This window comes from Dissoconium aciculare (assembly GCF_010015565.1).
Source record: "Dissoconium aciculare CBS 342.82 unplaced genomic scaffold K489scaffold_14, whole genome shotgun sequence".
NCBI classification, from domain to species: Eukaryota; Fungi; Ascomycota; class Dothideomycetes; order Mycosphaerellales; family Dissoconiaceae; genus Dissoconium; species Dissoconium aciculare.
Window position 1 is genome coordinate 664,310 of NW_022984964.1, and position 24,121 is coordinate 688,430.

Sequence of the window (24,121 nt, forward strand, 5' to 3'; positions counted from 1 at the left end):
TCATCCAATGATATACTACGCAATTCGGAAGCTATACAGAACCTCCCACAAGTCGATGAAACCAGATAATCTCCAGATGTCAATCCATCAATTCATCAATGCGTACTAGTACAAAGCTCATGACAATAACTTTCAATCCCTGTGTCCTTCCGTCTTGATGAATGTTCCAGCTGAGGGCAACGCGCACTGCGCGTTTCTCTGATCAGCATCGGGTTCCGGCGGCACCCACGATTCCAGCGCCTCTATCCTCTCCTTCAGCGAGAAATTCTGCGACTCATCACCGACCTCAAGCAATCTCTCCGTCCCGCCTTGTCTCGCCATGATATCATCTGCCCAGCGCATTAAGCGCTTAACCAGTTCAGGGAAATTCAAAGCCTCTATACCGGCGCGCATGGCGATCATGCGCGCCTGAGCAGGACGATGGACTCGATTGGAAGTTTCTCGGTTACCGTAGAGGCATTCGTGTAGAGCGATACGGCCGACGGCGAGGATGAGGGCGTCGGAGGTGGCGCGGGTGGGTTCTGACAGGGCTTCGTTAATCGTTTTGACGGCTTGATATCGGAGCCATGCGGTGGTGTTGGGTGGAATGGCGTTCATGCGCGCGAGGTCGCCAGAGGCAAACAATAAGCGTACGTAGAACAGGGCGGGCTCGGCGAGGGCGTGTTGGGTCATGAACCACTCCCAGTGCAGACCCTGTTCATTGTTGATTTTCAGGGCGGGCCATGCGCGAGGGGCGAAGACTGTCATCACTGTTGAGGATGTCGTATCAGCGTCGGCTTTGGTATGGCGAACATGAATTTGGACTTACTGTGATGTAAGATCCGGTCATAGTCGGCCTGATATGGTACGGGATAGCAGTTGAAGGGTTCTGCTCGCCCATTTGATGGATCGGGCAATATCCCTGGTGCACATAATCAGCGGTCCGAAGGACAAATCGTCCATTGAATCGCACTGAGCGGTAGACATACGAGCCAGACGTTTCTCGGGCGCAACATTTTTCGCAGCTGGTCGATTTCCAGGTTTGAGCTTCTTTCCCTTGCCGGCGAGTCTTCGTGTTTGGTTACGTGAATTCGATGACGCCGGGACCAGGAGTTCGGTAGTCGCTCTCGAAGCCCATCCCGCATCAGGCTCTTCTTCCGGCTCAACCTTAAACTGCACTGCAAAGGTATTCTGACCCTGCGGTAGATTGTGATTCGGAGGTTGAACGACTTTCCTCTTCGCCAGTTGATGTTGTCGTTTGGTGACGTGGCTCCGGATGAATGTACGAGTTCGGTGGTCGGTGGAGTCCTCGATGCTGGTAAAGTTTAAAAACTGCCATTCCTTGGCCATCATGTGCCAGGTTTTATGTAGAGATTTTTATCCATGTGACGAGAGCTTTCGTCTAGATGCACAGGCATCACAATCCCGGAATGCTGATACACGACGCGTGCAGAGAGTGAAGAAGAATTATTATCAAGAACAGATGGTTTTGTTGAGGTACTTTTCCATGTTCCACCGGGGGAGGATAGACGCACTCGTCGTTGTGACGTACCCGAGACCGACCCTAATTGGTCGCTTGTATGATTGAAAGGGAGCAAATTGGCTAGACTTGTACGCTCACTCGGGAAGGTGTACCAGGAAAGTTCACTGACATGGTAAGAATTGTACGAAGCGATCGCGCGGGTCGTCTAGTATGACTATCGTGATTCGCTGTCCGCCTATACGGGACACGGCTAACAGGGATGAAATTTGATCCTGTATTTTCAACTGATCTTGGACCCTGGGGATCCGATTACTGCTGTGTTTCACCATGGTACTGTAGGTCAAGATTTCGGCAGCACCGTTCACCAACAGAAAGCCCTGGAGGCTTTCGGTATTGGAATTGGAGGAAGAACCCCAATCCCGGCTGTGGACCCTTTAGGGCGCCGCTACCGCTCCAACCGAAGTGCCCTATCGACGGTTGGAAAACCTTCGCTGCGTAAAATCTATCTCCAAAAAGTCGTGCTGTTGGAAGTTTTGTCAATGACTCTATACTCGACCTGTCAACAAGAACCATGTATCGTAAGATAGTTACTGGTCGGGTCTATAGTTATACCACATGCGAGTATATCAAGATAGCTGGTCGTTGCGTTGTGGATTGTTACACCTCGGGCTCGGGCCATATCACCTAGCCGTACAGGGCGGGGATCATCCAACTGTCGATAGCGTGGAAAGCGCGTGTCTGCCACTAATATATCGTCCATGGCGAGCTAGATCATGCGATCGATTTCGATTTGCTTTCTTCCTTCTACTAATGCGAGATCAAGGGCTCGACCCACATCCTCGGAATCGGATGTTTTGTGAGAAGCGCGTCGCGAATCTGGCCGACCGTCGACGTCCCAGCGACGACCATCTTCACTGCCAAGGAAAATGCATCAGCCACCGCACTCCCGTCTTCGTGACGATAGAGGTCTTTCCGAACCCGAAGTTTGAAAAGTAGTATATTCGAGCCCGCCGCGACCGTGGTGATGTGGAATTCTGAGGGGTAACGGCGATTCGTTGTCACATTCTTGATATGCATGTATCCCAGATCGCCGACGGGGAGGGACACGGGCTCGGGAACATTCTGGTGGAGGAGGGCGAAGCGGTGATAGTACCATTCTTCGCTCCGGGGCCAGTCGGTACATGATTGAGCGATCGTGTGAGAGCCCAGATGGCTGTGTATTGAGCTCGAGTGAACCTGCTTTTGAACATGATCGAGGAGAGATACGCTCGTCATAGTCTCATCCAGCTGGATGCGTGCCGGTACAATAGTTGTGCAGCAACCTATGATTTGCTCCGACGCCGTTATATTCTCGTCGCGGCCGTGAAAGAGGTAGCCGAAAATGACATCGGGATGTCGTGTGACGCAGCTGAGAGTGATGGCCCATGCGACTTGGCATACGACAGATGCTGGGTAATGGAGCTGAGTTTCATCGGACGAAATGTTCAAGATCCGGTCAAAGATGTGCTCGTCGGAGAAAGGTTCGATGTTGTTCGGATCCGGTCTTGCACTCGGTGACTTTAGTGGGATGCATGGGCTGGGCGACGAGCCCTGGAGGAGATTCCGCCAGTATTCAAAAGACTCGGGGCTGCGCTGGAGCAGTCGCGATTGAAGGTAGCCCGTAAAAGAGGGTCGAGTGCTGATCACACCGTCATGGGCGTAGGCCGAAGCGATATCCTTCAGTATAAGATCCCACGAGATGCCGTCGAATATTATGTGGCCGATATGTATTGAGAACGTCAGCTCCCTGGCGGATGCGTCGACCTGATCGGGCATCAAAAATAGGACGGGAGTTGTAAGGAAATTGTGGCCGGATGTGTTCGATTCTTCGCGAATTCTGCCCTTCCATACTTCACTTTCGACTGGCAGGATTTCCTGTTTGAGCGTCCCGGTTGCGTCTTCCACGATGGAGGTGTGCAGAGATTCTGTTCCTCGAATGAGGCTTTCCAGGGCTGTTCGTAGTCTGTCCAATCCGAAGTCGCCACGCAAGGAGATCCGATATTCCCACACCCTAAACTTGTGTTCGGCAGTAGGAGAATAGGCCACTTGGAAATCCGTCAATGGGTATAGTTTTACATCACCTTGATGGCGGAGGTGCTCCTGATCGGGATGCTCCTCCAGCTCCAGGTGATTCTGCCGGCGTTGATGGCTCGCGTCAAGCAGGGTCAGTCCAGACATGATGTTTGCTGTACTGAGTTCGAACCCTGCTTTGCGTGCCTCTCGGACAAGCGCGATCGCGCTTAACGAGTCGCCTCCGATCTCAGCCCATCGACTGCTGGCTTCGATTTGATTTTGCTTGATATGCCCGACCTTCGCCCAGAGTGATCTCATTTTATCCAAACCTGGATCTGTGGTAATTTCTTTCATGTTTGCGGGCTCCTTAGTCTCGATCTGAGATGTTGTCGATGCTGGGTCACGATCTCGAACGGGGTAGGAATCACGCAAGGTGCTCCTGTGAAGCTTGCCTGTTGGTGTTCGTGGCATAGCATCTATCACTACCACTTTAGTCGGAGTCATCCACAAAGGAAGCTGTTCGGCCAACCGAGCTTTCATTTGATCTCGGAGAAAAACTTCCAGTTCGTGCCGATGTTTCAAGTCTTGATTCTTGTCCTCGACGTGGCCATTAACCTTTTGCTTGTCTCTCGCGACAATGAACGCTACCAGGAGTTCCCTGTCACCCTCCTCTTGAGGCGTTCTGACCTTTTCCACTACCACTTCTGCGACTTCTTCACGAAACGCATGTGAGACGTGATGTTCGATCTCGCCCATCTGTACGCGCATGCCGTGGAACTTCACTTGTGCGTCGTTGCGTCCAAAGAGCATCAAAGTACCATCTGCTTGCCATTGCACAAGGTCGCCTGTCTTGTACCAACGATGATCCTTAGGTATGTTAAAGTCATCTGACCAACGAGGCATCTTGATGAAAGCTTTTGCCGTCTTCTCAGGTTCATCGTGGTAGCCTAGTGCTATACTACGGCCTTCAACCACCAATTCGCCAACGGCTCCAATTGGCATGAGTCTATCATGATCTGATGGATCGACGACCCAATATCTTAGCCAAGTGCTTCGACCAATGCTGCTGTGCGAGCGTGGATCTCGAGTCAGTTCTGCCACACTATTCATACTACAGGCTTCACTCTGACCATATCCGTTGAGAAGTCTAGTCTGGGTGGCACCCAACCACTTTTGAACTAGAGCATTTGGGATAGGTTCTCCAACAAGGGATAGTGTCTTTAGGCTTGGGAAGTTCTCAGGCTCCAGGAGTTTGGCCACCGAAGGGGTGACACAGAGATAATCAGGGGCGAATCGCCGAATCGCCCCGTCCAAGTCGTTGGCACGTTCATACGTACCTGGGATGCACACTATGCCACCTACTAGTAGCGTAGAGATCATATCAAGGATCGAGACGACAAAACTGTAGGAAGCATACTGGAACACTCTAGTGCCTTCTTGTATACCGATCTTGTGGGCATGGTGTGTGTAACCGGTACACCAGGCAAAGTGCTGAGTCGCAATGGCCTTGGGTATACCAGAACTGCCAGAGGTGAAGATGTAGAATGCTATATCCTTAGGTGATACATGTGGCAACCTGGAGGTGAGCATTGAGGCTTCTGCGGACTGATCAATTGCGAGGAGGTTTCCTTTGCCGATATGAACCAAAATATTCTTGGTAAGCTTGACGGCTAAACTGCTGTGATCAGGGGTGGTGACAGTATGAGATGCATGAACTTTTTCTGTCATCACTTTCAGACGTTCCAGGGGAAGGCTAGGATCCAAGAGCAAGAATGCTGCACCGACCTTCAGAACAGCTAATATTGTGACGATGACCCATTGTGACTTGTCCATGACAATCGCTATGACTCCATTCGGAACAACTCCTGCTTGGAGTAAGCGAAGCGCCATTGCTTCTGCTTGCTGTTGCAATTGGCCGCGAGTGAAGCGCCCATCGTGCGCCTCAATCGCTATTCTTTCCGGACTTTGTGATGCTACTTGGCTAATGCAGTCGTGTATGGTTCGATCATCAAGTTGCTGTGGAGTTGAATTCCATTGCTTGATCCAATCATCGTCGCCCCGTTGTCTCTGTGTCAACGCCGAACAGGATGATAATGATTCGCGCTTCATGAGTAGTGTGAGGCAGTCCGAGAAGTTTGCAATCATCCTTTGAGCATGGAATTTGCCGACAGCATCTTCACTGTAGTAAGCTCGAAATTGCAAAATCTTATCGTTCTGGGATGAGTAGACCAATCGAAATACAACGCCATTTTCTGGCCCGTCGAAAACTTCTGACGTGCAATCGCTCGCGCGTACGAGAACATTTGGAGCCTCCAGGTTATCTCTCTCAAGCGAAATTACTTCGTCTTGAAGTAGATGACCGGCACTTGATTGTCCTTCTGATTGGGTAGTGTTCATGCGCTTCACAAGCCATGACTCTCGGTCGCCACAAAGGTCGAGGGTAAGGAATCGTACGACAGACTCTCCCGTGTATCTAAATATCAAGGTGGCGTAAGCCAGTTCCACCACTTCTTGGAGTCCCTGCTCGGAGTATTCATCTTTGGATCGATGTTCGAACGATATCGAGGATCGAGCTTGCGTAGTTGCGTTGAGGCCACCGCCGTGGCTGTGAGGGAAAGAGGTGAGCCCCGACATTACTGTGAGCAGTCTCGCGGACGAGATATCGAAGCCTGCCTCGACTGAAGCAGGCCGAAGACATATTTCATAGCCCAGCTATGTACCTGCTTGGCATACCGACTGATAAGTCAAGGATCCGCCTTGCTCTATTATTATTATACTTGCATGTCGTCATGTGCGATCGTGTGTCCTGTGTCTCAAGGGAAGCCTTCCGCAGCCAGACGAGACCGCGTCTACATGACCCCGCCGAGAATTCGCCCATTGGTGAGACACTGTCCACAGCCAGCGAAACCTTCCACACACCTGGGCACATACATATTCCAGCAACGCGGTAGACTCGACCAATTACAATGCGCTGATTTTCTCGATTACCACCAACAAGCTTACTGATCCTTGAAATTATGTCCATTTCGGCGATGACGTTTCTTAGCACCCCAGAGCAAATTTGTAGACATCAAGATTCCCACCATTTGATCCAACTCCATGGCCCCGCAGTGATATGTACTAGTAATGTCCTTTAACCGACAATTGGTAGTGGGCACGGCGGTGGCTCCACCGCCAGATGGTCCACGACCATTCCTATATAGGCCATTGCACTATGCCTGGGAGATCGTCATGATGCTGCCCAATGGTGACGACCGAGAATCTATGATCGTGGTGGCCTACCTGAGGTGCCAGCGACACATCCTCTGACTTGGAAAATCAGCGACCATGGTGTCATAAATACCTCCAAAGGCCCTGGTCGACGTCTGAACATAGATTACCTTTGTGTGCAACGCGCTCGACAAGATGGCCTATGTGGCTGGCCTACACGGGCATCTGGCTGCTCGTGATTGAGAATGCGATACGGTCTCTCTCTCTTCAAGCTGGAGCAGTCACTCGGGAGACAAATACCGATCTTGATGACAACGTGCCGGAACCACGTGTGCGCAAACCTTGGAGCGAGCCTTCAGGGTGCTCGCCGTGTAGCGCAATGACGAACGTTCGTTGATTGATGAGGAGGGTCCAGCGAGAGTACCAAATTGACGCAGAGTCGTAATAGACCCCCTTGTCTCTCGTACCTGTACACGCTACATGTCAGCACATGAATGTGGCCTGGAGTATCCTCCACGGATGGTCAACAATACTGTTCATAGGACGCGCTCGTTCATAAGCATCTGTGTGACGATCACGGTGGAAGAATGAGCCTCTCCAGGGATGACACATCGGGCATGCGCCGCAATCCGATTCGGGGTGACTGCTTAGGGTTGCAACGGTCAAAGTGACATGTCGCGGGCGGCAAAAACTTTTGCCATTCACAGACGATTCATCAATTACATTAATAAATGGAGGTACATGCTTCATAATTGGACAAGCCCACCGGCAGGTAGGAATCTTTGCCAACATGGCGATCGAAACTTGGCAGTCGCAGCATGAAGATTATCACGAGGCGGAGGAAGAAGAATTGTACCGCCGTCTCTCAACCCTGGAGGTCAGCTCAAGAAGCGGACTCAAAGAAGATCTACGAACAACACCTTTGACAACATTGAGCATCAAGAATATCGTCGAGAAGAAGTATGGAAATAGCGTTGGTGGAACGCGCATGTTTGACCAGTATGCTGTCCTCGGTTTCCATAATGGCGGTCACTCCGCGATCAGACCAAACGAGCCGATTCTCATGAACGTCAACGCGCCCAACTCAGCATTCATCTGCGGATCGCAAGGCAGCGGCAAAAGCTATACCCTCAGCTGTATGCTGGAGAACTGCTTGGTTGCTGATGAGCGCATTGGTCGTGTCCGAAGTCCCTTGGCAGGACTGGCCTTCCACTTTGACCCTGATGCGGCTGGCGGTGTTGCAGAAACGGCCTACCTGTGCTCCATGGGCATTCCTGTAAACGTGCTTGTTTCGCAAAGCAATGAGAATGCTCTACGCGCGGCTTATAGCAAGATTCCGGGCGCGGATAAGAGTCTTACCGTCACGCCACTCCTTCTACGTGCTGCGGATCTCAGCATCGAGCGCATGCACCGGTTGATGGCATTCTCGGACAAGGAAAGTGCCATGCCATTGTACATGTCGGTCGTTTTACGAGTCCTGCGACAAATGGCAATTTCTACAGGCGGGGGTGGCTTTGACTACGTCGCATTTCGAAAAATCCTTGACAAGGAGGTACTCACAAAAGATCAGCTGGGTCCGTTGAATCTACGGTTGGAACTGCTTGAGAGCTATCTAGATCTCTCGCCGTCAAGTAGCAAGGCTACTTCTGAAAGCTTGCTGAACATCAAAGCTGGGAGTTTGACGATCGTCGACCTCACTGATCCTTTCGTGGATCCAGCAACGGCATGTATATTGTTCGACATTTGTCTCAGCCTCGTGAAAGAACACAGATCCTCTGGTGGTCTGGTAGTAGCGCTTGACGAAGCACATCGATATATGACAGCATCCCTGGCATCGTCAAGTTTTACAGATAGATTGCTCGGCACAATCAGAGAACAGCGGCACAACGCAACGCGCGTTATCATCGCTACTCAGGAACCAACGATTTCAGAAAAGCTGCTAGATCTATGTTCGGTGTCTATTATCCACCGGTTCACCTCTCCAGCTTGGTTCTCTGCACTACAACATCATTTGGGCGCAGCTTCTAGGGTCGGCATGAGCGATCTGAACAATCATGACATCTTTCAACACATCATGGACTTGTCCGTGGGCGAAAGCCTGGTCTTTGCGCCCTCAGCGTTTTTGCGCCTTGAGTCGGATGGCACGCCCACTAAGCTTGGGCGCATGGCAATCGATATGAAGACACGTACCCGGCTCGGGAATGATGGTGGCATGAGCGTCCTGACATCAACGCCCATAAACCCTCCCTTGAGAGCGTACCACAACGAGCAGGCGGCCCGGACTGAAACGACGGAACCTGTTGACAAAACAACAGCCAAGAAATCAAAGAGGAAAGCAAAGCTCGAGAGAAGGCTCGCTGAGACTCGTTCGGAGCAATCGGACGATCTCATTTCATTTAACACTTATCCCGAAGAACAGCCAAGCTCGGCCTCATCGCACACGGCGTCAAATCGGTATGGTAGCCATCAGCCCCACAGCGACGCAGTGTCGGATCGAGATGGCGCATTGCCACCACATCTCAAAGCGAAGAAAAATCTTGATCTGTTATCATCTCAACCCACATCGAAACAGCAAGCCGGACTGACTCCATCGAAGGAGCCACCCGTGGCAAAAGATCAGAGCAATGGACAGACTACCCCTGCCGCTGTCAAGGATCAGCCCAGCAAAAAGGACTCGACAGCTCAACCCAAGTCTGTGTCGACCATTTCACATGGCAATGGTCTCACAGCCTCCACACCAACCGAAACAAACGCTCAGCGAGTAACAAGATCGCAGTCTGAAGCAAACGCGCCCGAATCTACATCGAAAGCTGTTTCTGCCTCCTTGAAACTAAAGGGTAGTCAAGTAAGCCCCCCCACCAAACCCAAAAGCAAGTTGAAAGATGTCATCACTCCCCAGGCCGCCAATATCTTAACGAAGACGAGCCTCGATCTGGATGAAAATCTCAGTCACATGGTCTTGATTTGCTTCGTTTGCAAACAAATCGTCCTCGTCGAATTTCCAACCCAGGAAATTCCCACCTTGACCACGGTCACGCAAAAGGAGACCAAATTCGGCCTCGGCTACACCACCTGCGCGACATGTACCAAATTGCACTGCGGCAGCACAGAAGGCGATATTGCCGAGCGATTCGACTCAGAGCAGTATACCAAAATGATGAACGGCGGCGTCGAATCCACTCTCCGCAAGCGAATTCAAGTGTCAGCCCAAGGCGTCCTCCCGCTACGCCCGAATCTCTTCATCGATCACTCCGGCCCGCTATATCTGCGCACCGGGGCGATCCGGGCTAGCGTTGATGAGTTCTGTCGGGCCTGGAGCTTGACGCTCGTCAGGACTGACAAGGGGAAGGGTCACCTACGGACGAAGCCGCATGTTGACGGAACGTTCCTTCAGATCTCGTCGTCTTCGCCCGGGACCGCGTCTGCTTCCAAGGCTGCCACCAAGCCCGTTGCTGCCATCAAGTCGCCCGTTGCTCCCACCAAGCCTACACCTCCGACAAAGCCTACACCTCCCACTAAGCCTGCAGCTCCTACAAAACCTGCCCCTCCCACTAAGCCTGCTGCTCCCTCCAAGCCTGGACCCAAAGCTGCGAAAGATGTCCCGAACGAGCCCACGACAGCCAAGCCACAGCCCACCACAGCAGCGACCGTGCCAGTGGAGATGTGGTAGACGGCAAGATTAATGCGACAATGATGCTCCTGTGATTTAAGTCATGCTTTTGGTTTTCTTGTGCTTCGAGATATATATAAATGATGGACAGAGATAGAGAGAGAGATGATGTTTCGATGATAATGAGAAAGGCTAGATATCCCAAATTCGGAGTCCGTTTTTCCTCCGTAAATCCAAGATTCCCGAAACATCAGCACATCCTTGCTCGGTCGAAGTTGACTATGAATACGGGACAACATTTCCTCTCCATAGCTAGTCACAGATTCTGTGTCCTTCGTGTACAGGCCTTTGTCACACCGGACGAGGCATCTGAACAATCCTGGAAAGAGATAGGGTTATTAGTCATCAGCGCAACGGGGATCTGATAAGTCACTGGAGTGCCCCGACTGATCTGACCGTCACCTGTATATAAAACGAAGAAACATTTCTTACGTCCACTTGGGCGGATGCTTCGAGCAGGATCGATTTTCAGTGCCTGGACGATTCACGGCGCATGGACGGGTAGAATATAATCGGCAAGAGTGGACAGTGGACTGGCTGGTCTGACGAGGAAATCTCGAGCATGGCTATAGGCCGCATCGTCAGTTTCTTACCACTCCCTCTTCAACTCTCCCAAAGTCGCACGTCTTTTAGGTCCGCTGTCTCTCCCGCTACTCGTTCAACATCGCATATGTCACATGTAAAAAATACTTATCAGTGCTGGAGTACATGAATATACTCTTTGGAGAAAGCTTCGCTGCAGCAGTCGGGCGTCTCCTCAAGATATATATGTTTCTGACCGACCCCGACAAGAGCACGTGAGGAGGACGGTAACGAGCGGACGGAGGTTCCGCAGTGGATGGTCCTGTGGGTGGTAACGAGACGGGAAGATCTTCCGTGGTGTGGATCCAGAGCGGAGAAGGAGGTCAAGTTCATCTCTCCCTTCCCAGCCTCTACGTACCTACTGTAGAGAAATAGAGTCTGCCATTTTCGAGAGGAGCCCAGTCCGGAAGACTCTTCTCCTTGTGACATGAGAAGCATACATATCACTATGGTATGAAATCGTGTGCTGTACAGATGCTCTGAGAGAGCCATTGGACATCGAAAAGCCACGGACGATGGGATCTGATACGAACCGACAGACAGATTAAACTCTGTCTGTCAATTGCAACAATGGGATGGATGGATGAGGCTGGGAGTGTGGCTGGCTGATCATCGATGCGGGACCGGTGCAGACGATACTCGGCTACTACGATACGGCTCGCCTGCCGGTCCACGGGTTACCGCCGTAGCCAGGGACTTGGAGATTCAGGGGTCGCCCACGACACGCCCGCGTGGAGTCAATTCTCCGCGCGAACTTTTCCCGGTCTCGCATTGGGTCGTCGCGTGGCCCCTTTTTGGGATTTTATTCCGTCAGTCCTCACGCACTCACGCAAGACATGCAGATGAGGGTTTTTCCCGGTGGTGAGAGACGCTGAGTCCGTCGTTGCTGATCTTCTCTCTCTCTGGGAAGCACGCTTGCTGAAACGTCTTCTTGCTCGTCGTGCTGCGTCTTTCATTCTCGGCATGAATAGACGACGTGTCAACGCCAGCCGTGGGAGAATTGTATAGAGAGAGATACTGTAGATATATATGCAACAGATGTGTGGCGCAATAAGGGTAAAATCAAAAGCGTATCGAGGCTCTCTCTCGATGGACGGCGCCCCTGGAATGCCGCGAAGGTCAGGTAGCGGCACAGTAGTGAATGCTGGAGTATGTAAGCTCTCCCTGGCCAGTACAGTAGTGTGTGTAAGAGTGTGAGGCCCTCCTCCCATTGTCCGCATCCATTTCCCAATCCCCCATTCCCGGATCCCGTGATTGAAGACTCTCTCTCTCTCTTCGGTGCTACGTGCACACGTCCCATTCCTTTGTGTTGGATTGCTGCCGTACCATGCATCATAGCGGAGAAGAGGTACCACACCATCATATGATAATTGTACTCATCTGGGTCGGTATTACATTTTTGCGGGAACAATATGCAGGAGAGAGACGAGAGAAGAGAGAGGAGAGCATTCAGAGAGCGTTCAGAGAGAGTTCGGAGAGAGTGTGCTGGTGGAGGTTGGATAGAGATGTGGCTGCGCCAAAAAGACCCAGCCAAGCGTCTATCGCACTGGATAGTAGGATGCCCCAGATCGAACATAACACTTTAATGCTTTGTACGTTACCACATCACCCAATTGATCATGTTTTATCCTACAATGAAGCACGATATATCCAGTACAATCTCACGGCACGCACACCACACACCACACCGCATACCATCCCCAAGCCTCTATACCGTTTGTAGATGGGAAAGGCAGGGGAACTGAGAGGAAACCGAACCTCGCGCAGGGAATAGGGAAACGGCCAGCACCACCAACTTTTTTTTTGAACACCATCGCTACACTAATCGACTATTCCATACCGTGCCGACAGCGTTACTACTGTCCAGACAGTTCAGTTCCTCTCTCCTTCTCCTCCACCATCTCATCACACTGACCACCGCCGACCGTCCGATCGACCGCCCATCCTCCCGCCTGGCCGGTCTCGACGTCGTTCGTCTCCAACGGCCATCACCATCGGCCGCCATCCTCTTCTCCTCCTCCTCCTCCTCATCGCACCTCTCACCACCGCCCCGACGACCAGCCTCTCGCCGGCCTACCCGCTCGGCCGGACTCGTCGCCATTGACACCGGCGACGTCTGCTGTTTCTACCTATCGCATTTCGCAATCCTGATGCTCGCTTCCGCATCCCTGTAATCGTAGGAGATCCTTGCGACGCGACCTGACCATCGACCGTCACCATCACGACCCTCGATCACTGGACCGACGTCTGACGGATTGCGCCCATCGAGCTGCGTCCATCTTGAAAATCGCATCGTACGGCCTCTCGCCTGGCCATGTCCTTCTTGTTCAAAGCGACTAAAAAAGGTGGATCAGGAACATACCCAGCGCCCACGTCGGCCCCTTCGCGAGACGTCCGTTCACCGGATGGTACCAACAGTGCTCATTCATCGTTCAATGGCAAGTCGGCCTCGCCAATCTCGGGAGTGAGCTCAGGCGCAAATCATCCCTCCGGAGCCGATCGCTCAGGAGCCACTTCACGCACAGGGGAGGAATCGCATTCACCATCGCAGTATCCACGATCATCGCTGTCGCGCGACGAAGTCAGCCGGAGCGCAGCCGCAAGTCCAGAGCAGAAGACCTTGCGCGATTCCGGTCGTGATCCCGTGCGACCCGCCCGTCCAGACGGCTCTCTCTCCAAAACACCCGACCAGATGCAGCTCGCACAGCAACAGCAGCGCTTGCCGCTGCAGGCGCGCCCGCCAGGCGACCCGTCGCCATACCCATGGTCACAACGGCAGATGACATTTTCTGCGGCGATCAACTCGAGTCCGTTCCCTCGATACGGGGCTGCGGTGAACGCAGTCGCCAGCAAAGATGGCTCAGTCTACCTCATGGGTGGTCTTATCAATGGCAGCACCGTCAAAGGTGACCTGTGGATGGTCGAGGCTGGTCCCGGCGCCATGACCTGCTATCCGGTCGCGACCACGAGCGAAGGACCTGGACCAAGAGTCGGGCATGCGAGTTTACTCGTGGGAAACGCATTCATTGTCTTTGGCGGAGACACCAAGATGGACGAAGGCGATCTCCTGGACGACACCCTCTACTTGTTGAACACCTGTAAGTTGACGCGCAATCACGCGCTCGGCACAATCACTGATTCTTTAATTTCAAAGCCACAAAACAATGGTCAAGAGCGCTACCCGCCGGACCTCGACCCCCTGGTCGTTACGGACACACTTTGAATATCCTCGGCAGCAAAATCTACATTTTCGGCGGTCAGGTCGAAGGTTACTTTTTTAATGACTTGGTCGCATTCGACCTTAATGCCCTGCAACAGGCGACGAACCGATGGGAGATCCTCATCCAAAATACGATCGACGGCGGACCGCCACATGGTCAGATTCCGCCTGCGCGGACCAACCACACCATGGTCACCTGGGGCGATCGGTTATATCTCTTCGGAGGCACAGACGGCATCCACTGGTTTAACGATGTTTGGTCATACTCGCCTCACACCAATTCATGGACTCAGCTGGAATGCATAGGATACATCCCTTCTCCGCGTGAAGGGCATGCGGCGGCGTTGGTCGGAGATGTCATGTACATCTTCGGTGGTCGCACCGAAGACGGAAACGATCTCGGTGATCTGGCTGCGTTCCGCATCAGCTCAAGGCGCTGGTACACCTTTCAGAACATGGGACCCAGCCCCAGCCCCCGATCCGGCCACAGCATGACGACGGTCGGAAAACAGATTGTCGTTCTGGCGGGCGAGCCTAGTAGTGCGCCTCGCGACCCGGTCGAGCTGGGATTGGCCTACTTTCTCGACACCAACAAGATTCGCTACCCAGCGGACAATGCGCAGCCGAACTCGGCAGGCCAGACGCAGGGACAGCGACGTCCCAGCACCGAAGCGAATGCTCGCCCAATGATGCAGAGCCGTGTACCGCCACAGCAAACGATCCCAGAGCGCAGCACCAGCGCGAATGGCAATCGGGTCAAATCACCCGACAACGCAGCGCGGCTCCCCATGTCTGCACAAGGCCAGCGACCTGCGCCGACCGGACCGCCTCCACAAGCTCCTGGTCAAGCGCCGGGGCAGATCCGACCGAACGGTGCTGTGCCACCTGCACGGCAGCCTACGAGACCGGCCGACCGAGCGCTCAGCCCGTCCACCGAGACCACGCGCGGGCCGCGGTATGACAGTTCCGGCATGTCGCCGACCGACAACCTCCGCGCGCCTCCACCGCAGCCATCGATATCTGCAGCATCGAATTATGAAAACGACTCGTTTTTCGATGCCGCCGAACAACCGCGGCCAGCCTCGAGACAGAAGCCCGAGACCTACCAACCTTCATCAGAGCCTTCCACGGACACGTACGGTGGTGTCGTAGCTGCACGTGCGCCTGCTCCAAGGACGGAGCCCGAACCGCTCGAGACCTCCCGTCGATCGATCGATACCGCAGAACCACTCCCGCGGGTTCAGAAAATCTCCGAGGAGCACGAACGACCTCAAGATTCCGGGCTCGGATCGTCTCCCGCGCTCACCCACCAGTATGATGTCCTCGCGCGAGAACTCGAGCAGGCCCGACAGAAGAATGCCTGGTTCACCTCCGAATTGGCGCTCGCTCGCAAATCGGGATATCAGTCACGCGACTCGCCGATCTTGGATGATGGTTCTGGCGGCAGCCTTAACGATGACGATCGGCCGTTGGTGGAAGCGTTGCTCAAGATGCGCGCGGAGCTCAGCCGAGTGCAGGAGACGATCGACGAGCAGAGCCGAAGCGCGGCGGAGCGCATAGCTGAAATGGAGAAGCAGCGCGATGTCGCCATCAACGAAGCAGTCTTCGCCAAGGCGAAATTGGCCGGGCAGACTGGCAGTCCCCGCGGAGATGGTGGTGACAAATCAGCCCGCACAGATGACATCAGCCGACGCCTGGCGAGTGCCCTCGAGGCGCATAGTGAACTCAATCGCCGGTATGAAGCTCTCTCGCAGGAAATCGAGGCGGAGAAGAAGGCGCGTGAGTTTGCGGAGGATACCGCTGAAGCGGCGCAGAAGCGTGTCACCGAGCTCGATGCGCATCGTCAACAACACGCGATCGAAGTGGCCAACCTACGCGCGGAACTCCATGAGACCCAGACCGTGGCACGCGCCGCCACTGCCGACCATTCCGAGATTGCATCGAAACACAAGCTGTTGATCGTCGACCACGATGAAATGACCACGAGGTTTCAGACCGCTCTCACGGCGACTTCGAATCATACTGCGATCTTGGCATCCCTCAAAGATGCTGTCGCAGCTTCTTCGGATAAAGCGCAGCTCATGGAGAAGAAACTGGAGGAGGAGCGCGCCGGCCGCGCCGAGCTCGAGCGGACCGTCCGTGAACTCAACGCGCAACAAGCCGAACATGCTAGCCAGTTGGAGAACAGCACACGTGCGCTACGCGAAGCTGAGGAGCTGGCTCGGACGCACGCCGAAGAGGCGCGCACTCACCGATCCGCTGTCCTTGCAGGACTCGGTCACGTCACGGAGCGTGACGTCAATGCGTCTCAAGCCAACGACCAGCGAATCGTGGTTCTTCAAGAGCAAGTCGAGGCAGCCAATGCATTGGCGCGACAGAACCAGAACGCTGCGGACACTGCTACGGATAAGCTCCGTCGTGCCGAAGAGCGCATCGCGGGACTCGAGGCTTACCAAGAGCAGGCGAGCCGGGAGGGTCTGTCGATCCGCAAGCAGCTCCAAACGACGATGAAGGAGAACAACAACCTCACGGCCGAGAAGGCCGCGCTCGAACAGAAGATGGAGCGACACAAGTTGGAGACGAATGCATTGTCGGTGCAGCATGCATCGTTGAAGGATATCCTCGGCGAGCGTGGAGTCAATGCCTCCGAGGTGCGAAGATCGCGTGCCATTGACTCACCGAGCAGCGCTCGCTTCAGCACCCCTGATCCCCACCGCTTCCGCGAGCTCGAGCAGAATTACGAGACCAGTCTAAAGAACCACGATGAGCTCCGGGCACAGTACGAAGAAGTGTCGGAACGCAACGAGAAGATGAAACGCGACTACGAGGAGAAGCTGATCGCGCTCGACAACGACCACCAGGCCGCGGTCAAATACCTCCGCGGTACAGAAAAGATGCTGTCGAAGCTGAAACAGGAGCTCCAACGCGTCAAGACGGAGAACAGCGACCTCAAAAAGAAGGTCGACAAAGCCAAGGACGAATCCGAGTCCTCCCGCGACCTCAACGGCGCCGCCGGCATCGAAGCCGCCCAGCTCCGCCAAGAACTCGCCGCCGTCCAAGCCAGCCTGAAGAGCTCCGTCGGCGACCTCGAGAACCAAATTCTCTCCATGCAGAGCAAGCTCCAACACACCGAAGCCGAGCTCGCCCAAGTCAGCACCACCCACGCCAGCACGACCAGGGAACTCTCCACCCTGCAGACCTCGCACAGCCTCGCGCGTGCCGACCTCGACCGCCTCCAGAAGGAAAACTCCCTCCTCGAACACCGCGCCAAAGACGCCGAGGACAAGGTCCAACTGCTGCTCGACCAAGTCGAACACAGCGTCGACAACTACCGCCGCCAATCGCGCATCTCCGCGAGCGCCGGCGGTGGGGGCCACGCCACCCCTCTCGCCAACGGCCACCACCGCGGCCTCAGCGCCGACACCGCGACCTCCCGCCACCACAGCCGCGGCACCAGCCTCGGCGGCGAATCCGCCTACGACGACGCCCAGGACGACGCATCGGAGCTCACCGCCCACGGCGGCGACCCCAACGCCCATTCCGGCGGCGGCAACTCCGGCAGCGGCAACGACGCCCGCAACTCCCTCGCCCTGGATTCCCTCGCCAACGAACTCGAGACGCTCCGAAGCCACTGGGAGACGGCGAAGAACTACCGGCTCAGCGACCGCTTCGACTTCGAGCGGGGCACTGCCGGCGGTGCCTCTTCCGCCTCCCACGGGGCTTCCTCTTCTTCCGGAACGGCGGGCGGCGCGGGCACGACGTCCGCCCTCGCCGGCGGCGCGAGCATCGCCAATTGGCGCCACGCCCTCGGTCTCGGCGATGACGATGACGACGACGAGGAGGAGGACGATGACGACGACGAGGAGGAGGACGATGACGACGATGACGATCTCCTCGCCGCTGGCCCCTCGGCGGCTCTTGCGCAGGAGCGGAGAGGGCCGGCGGCCAGCGCGGCGGCCGCGGCGGTCGCAGGGAAGAGCGCCACCGCCAGCGCGAGCAAGAAGGACGCCGGGAACGGGAGCGAGGGCGGGTCGACGCCCCGGATGGGCATGATCTGAAGCGGCTGATGCTTTCGTCCCGGGGGCGGGTCTCGGGTCGAATTTGCCTTTCCCTTTCCCCTTTCCCTTTATGATGAGGTCTGGTCTGTGTTTGTTTGTTTTCTTCTCTTTTTTGCTCCGGTTTATTCCCCCTCTCTGCGCCTTCGTTACACGCACACACACGCACGCACTCTCTCTCACACGCACAACATGAACAAGAGCCGACGGAATATGGGTTTTGCTTTTCTTTTTTTTCAAAGTTTTTTTTGGTTTGCTTCTTTCCTTTTACGTGGGTTCCGGGGCATGACAAGAGGAGAAGGAAAGAAAAAGGAGTGTTCTCTTTCTTTCGCGTCGACTGTCGCTGTTGTTGGATTACCAGGAATGCCCCCCTATGCTCTGCTCTGCTCTTTTCTCTCATCATTGTCATCGCCGCTGCTCGCGCCCAACTAACTAACTAACTGTAACGTATGTATTTCCACCATCTTTGACGTTTCCCTCTCTCAAACTCCTGCTGCTTTTGAGTCATGATCTTGGAAAGAAATGTCTTTTTTGTTCTGCTTGAGCCTCATGGATAGTCTTGGTTCCCGTATGAGGAGCGGATTCGACCCAATTCTCTCTATTTCTGTTTGCTAGGCTGGTTGGGAGGTCATTGTTTTGCTCGGTGTGCAGTATTCGCCTCCTCTCCTGCTTCGATATTTCTCCTGGTGCGATGACCTTCATGTATTTCATGCCTGAGAGAGGAGAGGAATGGCCTCTCTCATGCCCTTGCAATATATAGGGAGTGGATTTGGTGAACAGCCATGAATCTCGGCAGGCGAAAGTCTCCCGCAATTAATTCATTAGGGCAAGGCAGACTGGGCCCGCCATCATCATCATCACCATCATCACCAGCCGGGAATGTCACACGCCTGCGGAGACATTCCACTTTAGGCACGTACGTGGCCAGAAGGAAGGCAACTTGCGCTTTTTCCACTGTTCATAATAATAATTCCGTGTCCACCACCACCGCTTACGTCTTTCCCTATATACATATATATTCACGCTCTTCTCTCACCATACACACATTACGCTCCTTGGAAGAAACACCTTCTCACGAACTTCATCAACGGCCTTTTCTTTTCGCTCATCGCAAACCGCAGCAGCAGCCAGCACGCGAATTCCTGACGCATCGACGCAAACTATCGAGGATCCGGAAAGAGGTCACGAGAGATCCAATTTCCACCAATTTTTTCATACCAAAAAACCACCGTCAAATCGGATACGCGCATACTATACAAATTCAAGAGCAAGAGACAACGCTCAAACAATCCTCAAAAAAGGACCCGCCATCCTCGAGCGCAAGTCGCCTCCTCCTCCGATGACCCACCGCAAAGCAAAGTCCCGATCGCCGAATCCCAGGGGTCGCGCCAGCCGCAACACTCCCAACGGCTCCTTATCCTCCGCATCCACCACCTCCCAATCCGATTCCTCCTCCGCCGCCACCCTCGACATCATGAGCAACACCTTCGTCGAACGCCGGAAACATAACGCCCATTCGCTGGAAATCCCCGACGAGGATTCCGCCGATGCCACCGCGCGGCTGATGGGACGGGACAATTTCAGCCTCGATACCCCCGTGCCGTCCTTCAAACCGGAGAAGGACGGCCACGGCGAAGATGCAGCCGGCGCCGGCGCCGGCGCAAAGGGTTTCTTCGAATTGCCCGAGCAGGACCGGAAGAACTTCATGCTCCTCGTGCTGCTGTATTTCTTGCAGGGCATCCCCATGGGTCTCGCCACGGGGAGTGTGCCCTTCTTGCTCAAATCGCATCTTAGCTACGCGCAGATCGGCATCTATTCGCTCGCGTCATATCCATACAGTCTGAAGCTGCTGTGGAGTCCGATCGTGGATGCCGTGTGGAGTAAGAAGGTCGGGAGGAGAAAGAGTTGGATTCTGCCCATCCAGATGATGTCGGGATTGGGCATGTTGTGGTTGGGCGGTCATGCCGAGAGCATGATGGTCAAGGCTGGGGCGGACAATGGCGCGGGCGTCTGGGGGTTTACCGGGTGGTGGTTTGCTTTGGTTTTCATGTGTGCGACGCAGGATATCGCAGTGGACGGTGAGTCTCTTCAAATAGGAGAATTTCTTTTTGGCGTCGATTGCCCATCGCGCGTAGGAAGGAACTTACTGACACGATTATTCTTCTGCTTTGCACAGGCTGGGCCCTCACGCTGCTTTCTCCGAGCAATCTATCCTACGCGAGTACGGCGCAGACCGTCGGCCTCACCGGAGGCCAATTCCTTTCATATACCGTTTTCCTCGCCCTCTCCTCCTCCGACTTTGCCAACAAATACTTTCGCTCCACGCCTCTTTCCACCGGACTATTGAATCTCAACTCATATCTCACCTTCTGGGGCTGGGTCTACCTCATCGTGACGCTGGGCCTGGCGCTCTTCAAACGCGAGGAACGCAGCAAGGACAAAGACAGCCTGCTCTCCGTCTACAAAACCATGGGCGGCATCCTCCAGCTGCCCAACATCCAGATCTTCATCGTCATCCACCTCATCGCCAAAATCGGCTTCCAGGCCAACGACGCCGTCACCAACCTCAAGCTCCTCGACAAGGGCTTCAGCCAGGAAGATCTCGCCCTGACCGTGCTCATCGATTTCCCCTTCGAGATGCTCCTGGGCTATTACGCGGGGACCTGGAGTGAGAAGTACAAGCCCATGAACGTCTGGACCACCGCTTTCACTGGCCGGCTCCTCGCCGCGGTCTTCTCCATGTTGGTCGTCATGTTCTTCCCCACCGCCACCGGCACCACGAACTCCTACCTCCTCGTCGTCATCATCCAGCACGTCTTCTCGACCTTTATGAACACCGTCATGTTCGTCTCCATCTCGGCCTTCCATGCCAAGATTTCGGACCCGGCTATCGGGGGGACGTACATGACTCTTCTCGCGACGTAAGTTTTTGCCCTCCCCCTCTCTCCCTCTACCAAACATTTCTTTCTCCAAGAAAGAGAAAAAAAGGAATCTCCAATCTAACCTTTTCTTTCTCCCCCATCAGAATGTCGAACCTCGGCGGCACCTTCCCGCGCTTCTTCATCCTGCGCTTCGTCGACGCCTTCACGAGCGCGACCTGCCACCCGCCTCTCACCCCGCCGCTGGATCTCAAAGACTCCAGTCTCCTCATCACCGCGCCATTCTCCTGCGTCGCCGAAGTCGACAAACACCGCTGTTCCGCGGGAGGTGGCCTCTGCTCCATGGAGCGCGACGGCTATTATATCGTGAATGTCCTGTGTGTCGTTTTCGGCGTGATCACGTTTTGGGGCTTTATCAAACCTGCGGCGCTGAGGTTGCAGGGACTGCCGTTGCGGAAGTGGAGGTTGGAGGGATGATTTCGTGGTTGTTTTCTACTTCTCTTTTTTGCATGATGGAAATGGGGAGCGGGAAAACTTGTATTCTTTCTTTCTTTCTTGAAGGATTTCTTTATTTGGGAAGGGATAGAAAGTGGGAGAGAAAGAAAAAAGAAAGACGAAGATTCTTCACCTTCGCTTCCGGTTTCTTAAAAAGGGGGGTTCATCAGACGGGCCTTTTGTGTCTTTCATTCCCGCCCCGGCCCACGTCCCTCCCCGAGATCATTCTTCTCTCTCCCTCTCCGATCGGAATCAGAAGGGGAGTTCCGCCTCCGCGATCACATCGTATAATTTCCCCGACGCGTTTTCCCGGGTCGCTCGGTCCAACTAAGATGGTACCCAACCGCTCACATCAGCAAGAATCCCACACTCGTTTCACGCGCAAACTATTACGAACCCCCCATGAATATTGAGGGAGGAGAGAGAGGGGACACTTACAAAAGCGACCGTCTTCGCGATACTCTTCTCAATGCTATCCGGCGGAGGCGGGAGACCGAGCCGTTTACACCCCTCAATTCCCATGTCCGTCGCCACGAAGCCGGGTTGGATGGCGGTGGCGATCCAGCTCGGGTTGGCGGCGTGCACGGCTCTGTGGACAGGTGTTTAGTCCCTGGCGGGATTTTGGGATCTGGTTGGGGAAAGCTGACGGGATAAGAGGGAAGGGGCGGGGGCAGATGTCAAATGAGGTCGAAGAGAGAAGGGAGGTAGAGAAAAGGGCAGCACTACTCACACCGTAAACCAATTCGCCGCCGCCTTGCTCGCGCTGTACGCCAGTAGACTCGTCACGGGGAACTCCTCAATCTTGCTGACGGACCCCGCGACGCTGGAAATCGTCACCCACATCGCCTGCGACTGGCCCGGCGCATTCTCAAGCAGCGGCTTGCTGGCCTGATACAACAACACCGGCGCCACGACGTTCACCCGGTACGCATCCGTCAGATCGCCCGGCGCGATGACCTCCAGGGGCGCGGGGTCCGGCGCGATCGCCGCGTTCGCGATCACCATGTCCAGGTGCGTGATGTTGTGCGTGCATTGCAGTTCTTGGATTGCCTTGCTGGGGTCGGATGGATCGGCGGAATCGAGGGAGAGGAGGATCAGCTTGGAGCCCGGGCCGAGGGGGAGCGAGTGCAGGGTGGAGATGTGGTCGGTGGAGGTCGAGGGGCGGATTGTCCCGATTAGGGTGTGGTTGGCGCGGAGGAGATAGGTCGAGAGGAGACCCCTGCCGATGCCTGGAGAGGTGTTTTCGATTAGGGGGTTGGCTCTTTTGTTTCGTTTCTCTTGCGTGGGGATGTGGTGGCATATGTACCTCTGCTGACGCCGGTGATGAGGATGGTTCTCGGTGGGTTGGGAGAGATAGCTGATGGCATGGTTGGATATATCGGTAGTCTGGCGGTCGTCGTTCACTCGCTCATACATAACCATCTCATGATTGTAGGCTTGTTTGTCGTGATGCTTCAAGCATCCCCGTGACTTCGTAGGCACGTCGAGAAAGCTGTTGGTCAATGATGAAGCCCAGGGTTACCGCCAAAGCTTACCGACGTCGACTTGCGTTTGGTGAACGATGAAAATTATACAGGGTTATGCAACAGCAGCCGATCAAACGGGCATGGATATGCGCCAAATGACCGAGCAACACCATTCCCCAGATGTATAGACGTCGCGTCTTGACCCGACGGGTGCGCTGGGCCATCTATTGTAGGTCCCGGGCAGGGAGGGCGCGCACACACCTTCGCCACGGCCACCTGCAAGGAATGTCGAGCAGCTTCTGCCCCGGCGACACGCTTGGTCAGCGGTTGGTGATGCCGAGATGCCCTAGATGGCAAGAGTTTCATTACAAGCATCGGAGGTCGTAAGGTCACAGCAGGAAAATACGAATCAGCGGGAGGGGTACACATCGATACTGATCGATACTGTATTGAAGATCCAACAAAGGCATCACATTGAGATAGATTCTTCTCTGATGCACCGACTCGAGTTCAACAATGCTTCATCAAGCCACCAAGTAATCTATGTACGGAAAGTACCTCGCTCATGTCGTCAGGTCCGTTTTACCACGGAACGAGTCGGTAGCATGTTCTGCCTTGGCTGGTTCCTACGGCTTGGTCTTCGTCGCAGTCGTTGCTGGCATCGTGTTAATGGCAGTAGTCTTGGTTGAGGTAGTTTGGTACGAAGCAATGCTGGTGGAGGTTGCCTTCGCAAATGTCCCGGTCGAACTCAGCCAGAGGTGGCCACAAGCAAGTCCGGCTTGCTTGACTTGCTTGACTTGATCCAAATGCGGTTAGTCACCAAGTCAAGTCGGCCAGGTTTTTATGAGTAATCAAGTCAAGCCGTAGATTGAGACTTGCTTGACTTGCTTGACATAGGTCTTGGCATAGATCTAGATTGTACATGTCGCGTACACTATGGCGAGAGTCACTCATCCGTATAGATTAGGGTCTCAGCGTGACCCTCCAGCTGCAACCCAAACCCTTATTTTCCCCTGCGGATACTGCCGGC

At 54.5% G+C, this 24,121-nt stretch overlaps 8 protein-coding genes across 8 annotated transcripts; 4 read left to right on the top strand and 4 right to left on the bottom strand.

Annotated features, from left to right (window-relative positions):
• Nucleotides 1-132: 132 nt before the first annotated feature.
• On the bottom strand, nt 133-765 carry K489DRAFT_325987 (uncharacterized protein; the record flags this gene model as incomplete). Its single annotated transcript, XM_033601873.1, has 1 exon — nt 133-765. A coding segment is annotated over one exon (633 nt), but the record flags the coding sequence as incomplete, so codon positions are not given.
• Nucleotides 689-1,608, bottom strand: K489DRAFT_384214 (uncharacterized protein). The gene has a single exon (XM_033605806.1). The coding sequence runs from the start codon at nt 1,330-1,332 to the stop codon at nt 826-828; it is 507 nt and encodes a 168-aa protein (XP_033456330.1). The 5' UTR covers nt 1,333-1,608; the 3' UTR covers nt 689-825.
• Nucleotides 1,609-2,269: 661 nt separating this feature from the next.
• K489DRAFT_326383 (acetyl-CoA synthetase-like protein) lies at nt 2,270-5,623 on the bottom strand (the record flags this gene model as incomplete). Its single annotated transcript, XM_033601899.1, has 4 exons — nt 2,270-3,718; nt 4,044-4,071; nt 4,371-4,930; nt 5,330-5,623. The coding sequence occupies 4 exons, from the start codon at nt 5,621-5,623 to the stop codon at nt 2,270-2,272; spliced, it is 2,331 nt and encodes a 776-aa protein (XP_033456331.1).
• A 1,814-nt stretch (nt 5,624-7,437) lies between these two features.
• On the top strand, nt 7,438-10,699 carry K489DRAFT_384218 (uncharacterized protein). The gene has a single exon (XM_033605807.1). It carries the CDS (start codon nt 7,515-7,517, stop codon nt 10,392-10,394), a length of 2,880 nt encoding a protein of 959 aa, XP_033456332.1. The 5' UTR covers nt 7,438-7,514; the 3' UTR covers nt 10,395-10,699.
• Nucleotides 10,700-13,290: 2,591 nt separating this feature from the next.
• K489DRAFT_373743 (uncharacterized protein) lies at nt 13,291-18,254 on the top strand (the record flags this gene model as incomplete). The annotated part of the gene is made up of 2 exons (XM_033603455.1): nt 13,291-14,074; nt 14,131-18,254. 2 exons carry the CDS (start codon nt 13,291-13,293, stop codon nt 18,252-18,254), a joined length of 4,908 nt encoding a protein of 1,635 aa, XP_033456333.1.
• Nucleotides 18,255-19,725: 1,471 nt separating this feature from the next.
• On the top strand, nt 19,726-21,607 carry K489DRAFT_326093 (MFS general substrate transporter; the record flags this gene model as incomplete). The annotated part of the gene is made up of 3 exons (XM_033601880.1): nt 19,726-20,329; nt 20,428-21,172; nt 21,277-21,607. 3 exons carry the CDS (start codon nt 19,726-19,728, stop codon nt 21,605-21,607), a joined length of 1,680 nt encoding a protein of 559 aa, XP_033456334.1.
• On the bottom strand, nt 21,545-23,991 carry K489DRAFT_418070 (NAD(P)-binding protein). The gene is made up of 4 exons (XM_033608198.1): nt 23,353-23,991; nt 22,356-23,095; nt 22,064-22,214; nt 21,545-21,952 (listed from the first exon to the last, which is right to left on the bottom strand). Exons 1-4 carry the CDS (start codon nt 23,518-23,520, stop codon nt 21,878-21,880), a joined length of 1,134 nt encoding a protein of 377 aa, XP_033456335.1. The 5' UTR covers nt 23,521-23,991; the 3' UTR covers nt 21,545-21,877.
• K489DRAFT_384221 (uncharacterized protein) lies at nt 23,535-23,921 on the top strand. The gene has a single exon (XM_033605808.1). It carries the CDS (start codon nt 23,635-23,637, stop codon nt 23,890-23,892), a length of 258 nt encoding a protein of 85 aa, XP_033456336.1. The 5' UTR covers nt 23,535-23,634; the 3' UTR covers nt 23,893-23,921.
• Nucleotides 23,992-24,121: the final 130 nt, after the last annotated feature.

What these genes read in the sequence shown, in the direction of transcription:
- K489DRAFT_384218 (XM_033605807.1), top strand. Translation starts at nt 7,515, where the DNA reads ATGGCGATCGAAACTTGGCAGTCGCAGCATGAAGATTATCACGAGGCG.
- K489DRAFT_384221 (XM_033605808.1), top strand. Translation starts at nt 23,635, where the DNA reads ATGTACGGAAAGTACCTCGCTCATGTCGTCAGGTCCGTTTTACCACGG.
- K489DRAFT_418070 (XM_033608198.1), bottom strand. Translation starts at nt 23,520, where the DNA reads ATGTGTACCCCTCCCGCTGATTCGTATTTTCCTGCTGTGACCTTACGA. An exon ending in TGCAGGTGGCCGTGGCGAAG is followed by an intron (nt 23,096 to 23,352) that starts GTGTGTGCGCGC and finishes GTGCCTACGAAG; the next exon opens with TCACGGGGATGCTTGAAGCA. An exon ending in TCGCGAAGACGGTCGCTTTT is followed by an intron (nt 21,953 to 22,063) that starts GTAAGTGTCCCC and finishes GTACCATCTTAG; the next exon opens with TTGGACCGAGCGACCCGGGA.
- K489DRAFT_384214 (XM_033605806.1), bottom strand. Translation starts at nt 1,332, where the DNA reads ATGATGGCCAAGGAATGGCAGTTTTTAAACTTTACCAGCATCGAGGAC.